Raw genomic sequence first — 12,562 nt, 5'->3', positions numbered from 1 at the left:
GTCTTGGCTTTCAGATTCTTCCCCGTACTTTCCATGAGCATTCCACTGGGAATTGTCTGGAATCCCAGATTAAAACAGCAATAACACAATTCCCTTGTTAGAATATTTATTTTCTTTTAGGTTTGGAAACCCAGCTGGGATGCATCTTCATGTGTACGGCACAGCCTCAACCATCCTAGGGGCTACTTGAGACATTTCCCAAACGGCATGATGGGCAGCCGAGTCCTGGAACAGGAGAGGGAGGAGGGCAGCTCAGCCTCCTGTGGAAAGCCCCAGCTGAGGACAAACAGCAAGAGCCTGGGAACCTCCACTTTCAGAGGATTCATTCCAGATGTAGGAACCAACGGTGTTTCAATAGGGCTCATGCAGACTACCAAGGAGGTCTCCAAAGTCAGGCTGCCAGATGGTAGGCAGTCAGGAAAAATCACCACTCTGACATGAATCCATAATCTAACAACTGATTATATTCTAAGGTTGGCAGTAATATGCTACAGTCCTATATCTGATAATTATCTATGTGGGTATCTATCCATCCATCCATCCAACCATCCATCCAACCATCCATCCATCCACCTAATGGAGCAAAGGACTGACCAGTTAGAACAGAGTCCAGCCATAAACCAATGCTATCGCCACATCAGTAAACACCAGCTGAGTGTCAACCCTGAATTCATCCATCCATCCAAAAAATATTTACTGAACACACTTACATGGTGGCATAACAGATAAGAGCCTAGGCTCTGGCATCAAACAGAACTGAGTTTGAATCCTGACTTTCTCTCTTACTAACTGTGTGACCCCGGCAAGTTACTTAAATTCTCTAAGCCCTAAATTCCTTGTGTGTGACATAGATATAAAAAGGATATCCACCTTACAAGTCTTGCTGTGAAAATTAAATAATTTATATAAAGGACTTCACCCAGTTCCTGGTAGAGGGTAATCCCACAGCAAATACTAGCTATGATGACTGTGTGCTAGGCACACGGTAGAGCCTGGCAAAACAGTGGTAAACAGCACAGCCATGGCCCAATGGGGAGAGGGTCTGCTGCAGAGAAGAGTAAAGTGTTGGTACGGAAGACACAGTTCCAAGCAGGGAGAATGATGCCTGAGGTGCGATCATAATATCTTAAAGTTAAGAGTGTTGTTAAACATTCTCTTGTCCGATCACAATATTGTATGGTAGGAAAACTGAGTATTATAATGACTGATTCACAGTCAAACAGCTAGTTTAACAGCAGAGCTAGTTAAGAATTAACATCAGGAGATGGCCAGTTGGGTGTATCTATGAGCTCATTTCAGAAATGATCACGATCATTTCTTATGGAGAGGCAGTTCCAGGCTAAAAGAGCTTCCATCTGTAAAGGCATGCGGAGGCAAACCAGGAGTCAGGGCCTCCTTGGGGATGGCTCAGACTATAGGAATAAAAAGCCACGAAAGAAACTTCAGCCTGGTTGGAACAAATGTTCGTAATTTTTTTTCGCTCTGTGCTAGACTTTAAGCTCCACAAGGGTAAGGAATTTGGTCTACTTTGTTCATTTCTGTATCCCCGGCATCCAGAAGAGTGCCTGGCACAGCACAGATGAATCAACAACCATTTGTTGAAAGAATATACGAATGAGATTAGGTAGCAGAAATGCTTTGCCCGCATGGCATGACTATGTTCCATCCTGAAGTGAATATTCTTGAAGTGTTCATAGGACAGCTTCTGGAGGAAAAGATACTGTCACCTGGCTGTGGTTTCTTTTCCCGTCCTGTCTGCTCCAATGCTGCCATTACTCTCCAGTTTACTACGGACAACAGTGGCCGTAGTCATGACCCTGGCACCTTTACAGTACCAACCTCTTCTTTAAAAGTTCAGTGCGGAGAAGACAGTAACTGAAGCTGGGATGTGCTGACCATAGTATGTAGCAACTTTGTAAATACTGATGGAAACAGCAGGCTGGAGGAAGGGAAGGAATCTCGCGGCCCCAGCTCCTTGCAAAACTCCCAGCAACCCTCCTCACTGTGGAGGAGAAGGGATAAGCCAGCAATGTCCCCCAGTACCTCCTGGAGTCACAGTCATCTGATTCCCTGAATTATCACAGAGAGAGAAAAGAGAAGCCTGCATCCTCTGTCTCCTATTCTCACTTTCTGCAAGCAACCTTCCTTCTGGTTTCTCAGGAGGGATGGAACAAGAGGAGGAGAATAACCTGGGGAGCGTTACCATGCTAGACAGAGATGGCAAGCATGGCCATGCTAGGACTTCAGCTATTAGGAGTCAACTGGGGGAAGGCCAAGGTGACCCCTGATGTCCACCATAACCTGCATGTGTTCCCCCAGGATAATACTCAAGCCAGAGAATCTGGCACTTTCTTGGACAAGGTGATCAGGGTGAGAATCAGGTGGTTCATTTTCCCCAGCTGCCCCCATCCCACTGCATCATCTGGGCTGGGTGGCAGCACAGGAAAGACAGACAAAAACCAATGACAGATGTCAGTTGCTCTGGAGACTGGCCCCAGTAGCAAAAGCGTGTGGGCCCTGAGGCTCTGCCAAGTCGAGGTTGAGGACTTGGACAGAGGAGGTGGTAGAGGCAAGGGGTCAAGATGACTAGAGAGAGAGGTGGAAATACTGCAAGCTGCCTGAAGCTGTGGAGGCAATGGGGACAGAGAGAGGCAAGAGAGAGGGGAGTACAGACAGGAGCGGGAGAGGGAGGCCATGTAAATGAAGGAAAGAGAAGCAGCCAAGGTGGAAGAAGAGGAAGGGGGAGGCCCTGCCAAGAAAGGAAGTGCATACAGCTTAAACGCAAAGCAGGGAGGGAGTCTGACTCAGAAACTGTGAAAAACTCAGGGCCTAAGAAAATATGAAAGAGGAGTAAGTGTGAACTTAGGAAGACAGACAAAGTTCCCCCCAAATTCAGGCCTCTTAGGAGATTTAGTTGACTGCCATACACTGCACTTTTCCAGATTTTTTGGGTAACATGTCATAGTCAGAGACAAATGCACGGAGAAACAAGGGACAGGAATCTCAAGCTTTGCAAAGCCATTCTGGGGTGACTCCAAAGCAGCTTCGCTAAGTCCCGTGTAAACAATCTCAGCGCTTGCCCCCTCCAGCCTCTAGCCCTGCCCCTGGCCCCCAAGCATTCTGACCCTCTCAGTCGGTCTGGCTGTCTGTCCGTAGGTCCGTCTGTGTTTCCCCGTCCCCTCGCGCGAACACTCACGCAGGTGCGCGGGCAGGCGGATCGAGTCTTCCTCCATCCTGAGCGCTCGGGGCACTGGAACATGAAGTGGAGTCGAGGAGGCGTAAGTGGGCACCGGGCTCTCTGGAGGTGTATATGAAATTCGTTCCTGCTGTTGAAAATAAGGGCAGGAAGAGGGGAGGGGGGAAAAAAGACAATGAAAGCTTGGAACTGAGGTGTGAAATCAGCGAGAGGGGTGGAGGCAAAAGGGAGAGGGGGCATTCAGGCATGGGCTGAGCCAGGCTTCACAGCAATCTGGCTGGCCCCCCTCTAGTTCAGATCGCTAGCATTTGGGATTTATAACAAAATTCTGGAAAGGTTTAAAATTGGGCTTTTCCTTTGGACTCAGGTCAATAGCATCCATTTTCTTCTCTCTGTGCTAGTGGTGGTCTGTTCAAGCAAAGAGGGGAGACAAGGCTGAGGAAACAGTACATCCAAGAAAATGGCTTTACAGACGACTCTCTCAAAAACTACTTTTCCAAGTCACATAATTAATGTCACCAATACATTAAAACCATGTTTCCTCTTCTCTGGCGATAGCCCCAACTTCTAATACAAGCATGATTCTATACTCAGATCCAATCAGAGGGGAGCTCAAAATAATGGTTTATAAATTCTAATTTAGTTAATAAATCTATGTGCAAGATTTTTCTATTAAGATTTTTCTTCCTATCTCATTACACAACCAAAAATATCCAATGTTTAATTTTTTCCTTCATAGCAGGGAATTATCTGCAACATTAACTGGTATCTCCTTGTCCCTCCATTCTCCATCTCAGAATCAATGTTTCCTTTCCTTGTGAAGTAGTTCCAAGCTCATCAAAAGAATTATCTGCATTTAAGGAAAGTACTCTTTAACTGAACATACTTATTCAACTGACAAGGAAAGGGGGAGCGGGCCTTGGGCAGATCCACTGTTTAAACTCAAACAGGCCGTGTTTGTTAGATCAATTAAAACAACTGGATGGGGCGGGAAGGATTATTACTAGTTTTAAGTTAAAACATGGCAAATAATGGCAAGAAACCAACTACTGTGTTCAGCCAGAAGAGCAGCGCAATTTGCATCTTAGATCTACAGACCAACTAGTTGCAGTCCATACATAAACACGACTTCCGTTACTTTCTGTGGTTTAACTGGGCAAAGTAAAGTGGGACACCAGAGTCCAAAAATAAGTTGGGGGGAAAAAATCAGTAAGATGCCATCATGAAAACAGAAATCAAGAGCAAAAGAAAAAATCGCAGATTAAAATAAAGCGAAGGGACTGTTTACATTTTGGAAAGATAGTTCTCTAACGTTTTATATTTCATCCAATGTGCACAGGGAAGCAGGGGAGTCCCCCGGCCCTGTAACCAAACTAAAGCGTCCCTTCTGCTCAGAGCCTGGAAAGTTTGGTGGTTGTGGTAGGAAGTTTCAATTTTAAACGAATATATACATATTTTTGTCATTTCTCAATGGAATTGCTATACCTTTCCTGAGGCATCCTCTACCAGCGACTAGAGCATTTGGAATATTTCTGTTTAGACATACATCCTGAAGTTTCCTGGTGAATTTCTTAGTTAAGGGCAGGTACATACATCCTAGATTTCATTTCTACACCAATCAAGATGTCCTGTGAAAGGTCACCCAGAGGTAAAACCGTCAACTTCACTTTTCTTGAACTTTACCAAACATCACACATATTTTGAGCAACTCTAACTTAAGGATGAGTTATATTTTTGGTGTTTGGTTTGGGGTTTTTGGTGTGAAAGAGGCAATGACATAAAAACACATATGGGAAACCTACAAAATCTGTTTAGGGGTTTTTCAAGGTGAGATAGGCTTTTCAGTCTTTGAAACATACTCTGTTTTTCTAGTTTAACAAATTCTCCATAAGCTTTAACCCTCGAAGAACCTCCCAGTCCCAATATATGTCCAGATATCTACCGTTAACTTTATTCCCAGAAATAGCTTTCTGTTTTGTTAGGGTTTTTGCAGAAGTGAAACTGTTGATGAAGAAAACATGGTGCAGCCAAAGAGTTTTCAAATGGCATGGTATGAGTGCGAGAAAAAAAGAAGACGGCATTTCATAATACAGTGACTTTCTCTTAAAGCAAGGAGAAACTCACAAGATCCTCTAAGTCATCCATAGGCGTGAGCGGCCACCTCATCCCAGCTCCCTCACCCCTCACCAACTCCATCAAGGACAAGATGGGAGAAACCCAGCCATCAGGGTGGATTTTCCTTTTTTCTTGGGAAATCTACCTCCAGTCAACTGATAAGAGTCAAGCTAGGCATCATCTTTAAAATGTATGCATTCTGACTTGCTAAATTATCGTGTTGCATCTTCCTTTCACTATACTTTCTTTGGAGGCAGCCCCTGTGTGTTTGCATTTCTGCGTGGTTCCCTGTTCGTACTGCTACACTGAGACGCCACACCTCAGTGCTTGCCCTGGGATTTGATGCCACCCCCACCTCCAAACAACTTGAGATGGAGAGAACTGTGCTATTTCATGATGAAACCTATAAAAAAGGCCAGAAACTAAGTGATTGTGGACCCTGAACTTCTCTCATTCCCTATGATGGTTTCCATTCAACAATATTGCAACACCGTAAGCTTGGGACAGGAAGCACTTTTTAAAAGGTTCAGTAAAGAGACTTGTTGGTAACCGAAGAGAGGGTACCTTGACCAAGAGGGGGAAAAGCAAAATATGCTTCTGGGGCTTCAGGCAATTTGCTAGCGCCATTACATATCTATCTGTGACACTGGGTTCAGTGCCAGCAGAGCACTCAGGGGACCTCAGAGAGGATGCTGCCCAGGGCAGGGGCTCCTCTCTGAGGAGAACAAACCACACACCTGGGAATCCACACCACAGACTTATCTCCTCTGTCTCTCTTTTTGTTAATCTCTAGAGTGACTGATGTGGACCTCATTTTTTAATCTATTACTATAACCATGCACTTAACATCTACAGTGGCACAATCAACAGACCATCAGCAATTAGAAATATGAAACAAATACCACTATCTCAGATGGTGACATCTACACAGAGCAGCTTAAGGAGATTAACATCCAATTTCCCAAATAAAGGAAACCTCTTTATTCTCACAACTGCTTTTCTGGTCTGACCCCAAGAAAACGAAGGGGAGTACCCGCTTACAGCTCTTTCACCTCTAAAGCAAACTGTCAGTTGAATGTAAACCAGAGGTGTTTTATTTTAACGTTACAGAGGGGATAACGATTTTCCCAAGAGGATTATAACCACTACTCAAATTAAATTAAAATGCTACAGACAGTGATATTAATGCATTCAAGTGGTGTAGAGGGGATAAAGAGCCAGTGGAGGTCAAGGATGTGACTAAAAATGCCGTGATGTGGTTACATTATTGTTTAGATGCTGAAAAAAATAAAACACACTCCTCTCAAATTTGCAGACGCAACTTACCAAACCAACTGGCTGAACAAAAGGGAAGCCCTGCCATTTCTGAGGCCGATTGTAATACCTATGAGAAGCGGGGTGGGGAGCAGCACAAAGCTCTGCAAAGAGAAAATAAGGCTAAAAATAGTTTTCGGCAAGGGATGAAATGTAAATTTTACTAAACATTATAGAAAGCTTTTTTTTTAAGATTTAAATGGAATATGGAGTAGGCTTGTAGCAAGCACCACTATCGAAACCAAAATGAGTTACGTTCCCTCTCCTTGTTCCTCTCCCAACCATGAAGGCCAAGGAAGGGCACCCACCTAATTCTGCTCATTTTTAAACTGAGTGCTTAGGAACCTGTGACGATCACACAGAACAAGCATATACATCTTGTGCTCAGTAGGAGAATGGCATTTCTACTCTCCCCGACCCCATGCCATGGCTGCATATAACAGAAGAGTCAAAAAATGAAGATTCTTATTATCAAAAAAGTCTTTCCTTTTCAAAATGATTCAATATAGAGCTCCTATAAATCATGGGGCTCTCCCTAGTGCCCTTGTGTATTTGTTTTTACACCATTAACTCTTTGAAAAGGTGGAAAGGTTGAGAAACTTAGAACTTACTGCTAACTAAATATTAACTTTCTGGAAATAAAGGTACACAAATTAAGTTTGGTTGTACTTGCACAAAAGGTGGTTTACAGGTAATTTCAAAGATTCCTCTACTGTAGGACTGAAATGTCCTTGATTTAGGAACTTTTTCCAGAAATAGTCACTGTCTCCATTGTAAATGCCAGGATCACCCCCAATGATGGTTTCTGAAGCCTGTGTAAAGCCCTGAGGAAGACGAGTGTCATGGAAAGAGTGGTGGCGGGGATCACTTTCTGGGAAACTATGGTAAAAATGCTACAGGTGCCGTTTGCATTTTGCTGCACTTATGTGTCCCGTTACTACATGGAAAACCCGCAAGCCTGGCAAGATGGAGAAGAGTGGGCACCAGAGATAGAATGGTCATACTTGTAACAGGCAAGATTTTGAGGGAAGGACTCTTTTCCACCCTGCAGGATTTTAAGAAAGCTGCCTGCTTAGGAAAGCTGATGCTTGTACTACAATCTTCCATAGACTGAACAGAAGAACCTCTCCTATGGGAAGCTCTTTATCGAGATTTACTAAACTGAAGTCTGAATACAGAGTTATTCACGTACACTCTTCTGGCTGCAAAATGATTCAAGGTGGTGGCTTTGGCTTCCTTTAAATAAGCTTTCATTAACAAGCAAAAGCGACACACTGCCAAAAAACTGAACAAGAGTGAAATTTGAGCTGCACAGTTCTCTAGGTTTTTGGAGTCATGGATGCAAATAGAAATACACAGGAACCTAAACTAACATATTCTTGAATGTTAATTTCTTTCACTTGAAAAACTACATTGAATATTTTATTCACCCCCAAATTTAGCAAGATCAACTTAAAGAACTTGAGAGAAGATGCAAACGTCAGTCTTCTTTCCTAAATATACATTGTACACACAGCCACAGACCACGGCATTTCTGGCACCTCCCCAGAAAGAAACAGTATACCTTAGGATCTGGGATATACCTTACGATCTGAGGTATTCAAACACGAATTTTGAAGTAGAAAAACCAGATCCATCAAATCACAGCAGTGAGGTTGTGATGCTATTTTCCATCTCATAGAGGTTCCAGAAGACATCTAAACCAGCGGGCTGAGTCGGCTTTCCTTTTAGCGTCCAGCTCTTCTCCTGAGAGAAGCATCCCTATGGATGCTGAGTCATTAGAATTTTACAACCCGATTGATCTTTGGCTTGTAACATGTTTGCAGTAATGTCAGGGTGGAAAAAAAAAAGAGGGTCTGCCCAGGAGAATTAGAGTGGGTGGGAACTACACTCTTGGTCTCTGGAGATTCCCCCTTTCATTACCCAGACACCCATTCAGCCCTCAGGGGAGAGGGTACGCTGGGCACACCACATTCGCACCGAAGTGGGGATCTTCCTACAAGCCTGGCTTCACTAGTCCCTTTCCTCACTTTCCCGGCCTATTACATCTTACAATCAGAAGACAGTGTATTGTGTCTGTCAAACAGATACAATTAAGTCAAAGCATCTTAAGTCTTCCTCTTACCCTGAACTATGTTAGTGATGCACAGTGAGGTGAATAAAAAGAAGCATTAGCAACAAGCCCTGTAACCAAGCATTGCTGTAAAAGGTCATCAAGGTTTTTTCTCCTTGATTGCTATGAACTATTTCAGCACTCATCAAGTATCCAGTAGGAGCCAGGACTTGTGCTCGGCATTATGAATTCTGCAACCACAAATCCTAGAATTTTCAGGACGGCCCAATATTAAAAGTTCTGTATCGTTTTTCCCATAAATACATGAGTATTCATACATAAATACTTACACCACTCAGAACATACATCCCAAACGTAGGTGGAAAATACAGTCATTGAAACAATCAGGAAAGGGAGCTGGCATTAAGGGAGCACTTGGAATGTACTGTCCATGGAGCCTTTATTTTATTTCAGACTCGCAACAACCCTGCAAGGAAGATATCATTGTCTCCATTCCACATGAGGAACCTGATCTGAAGATCGCAGGGAGTAAGTAAGCGCTTCAGGCCACCAGCTCAGGAGATGGTATAGCTGGTACAAAGAGGAGAAATAAGAAATTACATTTCAGTCATGCCGGCCAGACAACAATGGTTTCACAACTTATGGGGAATCCCAAGAGATAAGCTCAAGCTCATACGAACCGTTATAGCTTTGGAATATTTCATTGCTTTCTGCCCCTACTCCTCACAGAGTGAGAACCCCAGTGGGGTTCCTGAGGGTCACTCAACAGAGCCACCTAATCCAGGGAGCCGACTTTCTTACACCTGTTGCTAATCCTATTGGGAACACAGATGGAGGGGGTGACACATTTAGCCAAAGGAAGGGGACTAAATACGATGTACTAGAGATGTTCTCCTGGCATGACCTCTGAGCAGGGGTGGCCATTAGAATCCATCCAGGGAGAGGTACTAACTGTGGGACACAATCAGCAGGGCCACCAGGGCATTTACAGATTGCCTGTGCATATGATGACTTCACCTTGTATAGAAATCTCATCTTAGGGAATTTTTGAGTAGAAATATGTTACTTTTATCTCCTATATTTTCTTTAACAGCAACAACAGAACATTTCCCTTACTCAATTGCTTTTCACTTATCCAAGAACAGCAAATCTAAAAGTACAGGGGGGACACAAACAGGAGCAGTGAGGAGGAAAGGCCCCTGTCAACATTTATTCGGTGCCTGTGGTGTGCAGATCCCTAGACCAAGAAGGAGCTGAGTCTGCCTCCAGAAACCATAGCGGCCACAGCCCAATAAGGCTTCTCCAGTGATCTGAGGATGCGGACTCCCATGCTCTCAAACGAGGAATGGATAAAGGCACTAAGGATCTATGTGGCCTATGGGGGAAAAAAGATTTAAAAGATCCTTGTGGATGTCTTCAAACATGGGAAGGACTAGGATAAAGAAGAGTTAAGGTTTACCTGTAGCACCTCAGAGGGCAGGGCCAGCAACACACACCTGTGTACTAGAAACATGTGCGTGGCTTATTGTTCCCTCTAAAGCCAATTTAAGCTGAGGCTGAAAGATGATGCTAAAAGGGGTTCCCATACTGGGAAGGAGCTCAACTTGAAGGTGCCTTATAACTCCAAAATGCTGCTTTATATGACCTTATATCTCCTGGCAAGTCAAAGCTTATTTATTGCAGTGTGGACAGAACAGATCCAAACAAAACACAAACACCACAATCCCCTTCTCTATCAATTAGTCTCCTGCCTTCCAGCACAGATTCCCAGGGTTCTACTGAATGTAAGTAGAAAAAGCACCAGTGTCTCTAACTAGGAGCGACCCCTTTAAGGACAAGCTCCAAAGCAAAAACCTCAAATAGATTTCTTTATTGTTCTAATTTTAAAACATTTTAATTAAGATCCTTCCCAACCCTGAGATGCTACGGCATTTTTTTTCCTTCTGAATTTCTTAAATATTTCTGACATGAATAGTAAGCAGAATCTCAAGCTGTGATTCCTTTTCATGCCAGGTTGTGGTTTCCAGGGAAGTTGATGCTTGAAGAAGGCTCAGCTCGTTTGGCTGGAACCCAGTGCTGATGCAGGCAAGGCCACAGGCTCGAGACCTGGGTGAGAAAGTTAAAGGCCACTCCATGCCACAGACTCCGCCCCTAATCCCTGCCATGATGGAGATGAGGGTGTTAGTTCAAAGCGGAGATCACGTGAGCTCAGCAACACACATCGCCACTCCTGGAAACCCCATGAAAGTGCATGTTCTACTGATGGTGGGTCACTCCAACATAAGAAGAGGGTGTGAATTTATTTATACAGAACCAGCAGGTAGTACCTCCGGGAAAAATAAAGTCTTGCTGTTGGATTTATCCAGAAATTCCCCTAAGCTTTTGATCAACCTTTTGAAAGAAGGTCACTAAATCCTTTCTTCCTAACTAATTCTAGAAGCAGAAGAAACAGGTACCTAAATTAAGAGCACTTTATATCCTGAGCCCAACAAAGTGGCCAAGTTCGGCTCTTTATTATTAGCTGCTTTCTCCTCCATTAATGCTATTCCCCTTAATGGTTTGGCTATTACAATTAGCCAACCTGTGGTGTCCCTGCCTGGGGCTAACGAGTAATGAACTGAGAGAGCTGCTATTTAGTTGTATCAAGGGCACCATTAGAGAGTGCTTCCCAATTTCTCCCCCTAAAGGAGAGAGACCTTCCAGGCATGTTCCACCTGCTGTGTGACCGCTCTCCTAGGCATTCACAGAGCCCCTGGAGTGGGAGCTCCCTGGGGACTCACAGGACTTTAAAACCTGAGCAGAGGAAAAGATGAGGGTTAGGCTTCTGCAAGCCTGGAGGCAGAAGCAGCCCAAAGCGTTGCTTGGGAACCTGTGCCTTAGTCATTAATTCCTCCCTCCCTTCCCACCTGCCTTCTCGTGCCTCATCAACCCTTCGCCCCCCAACCCCAAGCAGCTTCTTCTTTCTGTCACAGCAATACATCTTCACTTCTTTCTTGAATGGCTGTATCCTGGAAGTCTTGTAAAAGGAAGAAAGAGAGAGAACGAGAAGTTACGGCGCAAACCCACAACCCCAGCTGGTTAGGGGTGGCTGGAGGAGAGGCAACGCAGACCTACTTTAAAACTAAGAAGGTTTTCTGCCCTTTGGTTAATCTTCACAAAATATCTATGGCTTAAATGGACCACATGCCTAATAAGAAATCTTAGGTTTCAAAGACTTGACACCAGAGCAAGATTTACATTCTAATTCAGATGAGGGTACTCCATAGAAATGCTGAATAAAGTCTCTAAAATGGCAGCACCAATGAAGCTGTGTGCATGAAGTCCCACGGGGTCCTACCTGGATCCAGCCCACTTCCAATGAACCAGGAGACAGTACCACCCCCACAGGCCTCAACAGGGAAGGAAGAAGGCTGGGTTACAATCCCTACTGTGGTCAAACCAAACGAAGTCCCTTGCTCTACATATATCAGATAATTCCTGGGTTGCCTTAGGCTGCGAAATAAATAGAAATAGAAAAAGCCCTGTAAACTCTACCTAGAGTAACAAGCACAAATTAGATCTGGAAAAGATTTATATCTCTGGAAAATGTTTACTACCCAAGTAATTTTCAACAAAACCATACAAGAATGCTATACTTAAAAAGGAATGTAAAAGAAATAAGTTAACATCTCAGTGTTGAGAAACCGGCATAATTGTAGCCAACTCCTACTCTCACATAATATTATTTTAAAGATAAATGAGATGAAGCTTATGAAATATGAGTTTCTTGAAACAAAGGCTCTTTATAAATGCAAGGCACTATTTTGATAAGGAATTTGAGAAGTCCCAAATAAAGTATGACTTTTCACGTATGCTTTAAGAAC

General features: G+C 43.8%; 1 protein-coding gene across 7 annotated transcripts in view; it reads right to left on the bottom strand.

Annotated features, from left to right (window-relative positions):
• The window catches only part of ETV6 (ETS variant transcription factor 6), a 223,291-nt gene that overhangs the window by 129,541 nt on the left and 81,188 nt on the right, over window positions 1-12,562 (bottom strand). For 4 of the 7 annotated variants that reach the window (XR_011497154.1, XM_070495069.1, XM_014845595.3 and 1 more), the window contains one exon: window positions 3,197-3,326. The exons of 1 other annotated variant lie outside the window; for it this stretch is intronic. Coding sequence is in view for 4 of the 6 variants with exons in the window: in XM_070495069.1 (XP_070351170.1) it covers window positions 3,197-3,326 (130 nt within the window). In the remaining 2 variants the exon portion in view is untranslated. Of the gene's footprint in view, window positions 1-3,125; window positions 3,327-12,562 lie in introns of all 7 variants that reach the window. 2 more of the 7 variants (XM_070495068.1, XM_044775133.2) reach the window with 2 other exon arrangements.

The sequence above is a fragment of the Equus asinus genome, chromosome 22 (assembly GCF_041296235.1).
Source record: "Equus asinus isolate D_3611 breed Donkey chromosome 22, EquAss-T2T_v2, whole genome shotgun sequence".
Taxonomy (NCBI): Eukaryota; Metazoa; Chordata; class Mammalia; order Perissodactyla; family Equidae; genus Equus; species Equus asinus.
Note: the sequence above shows the minus strand (reverse complement) of the source record. Positions and strands in the feature narration are given on the sequence as shown.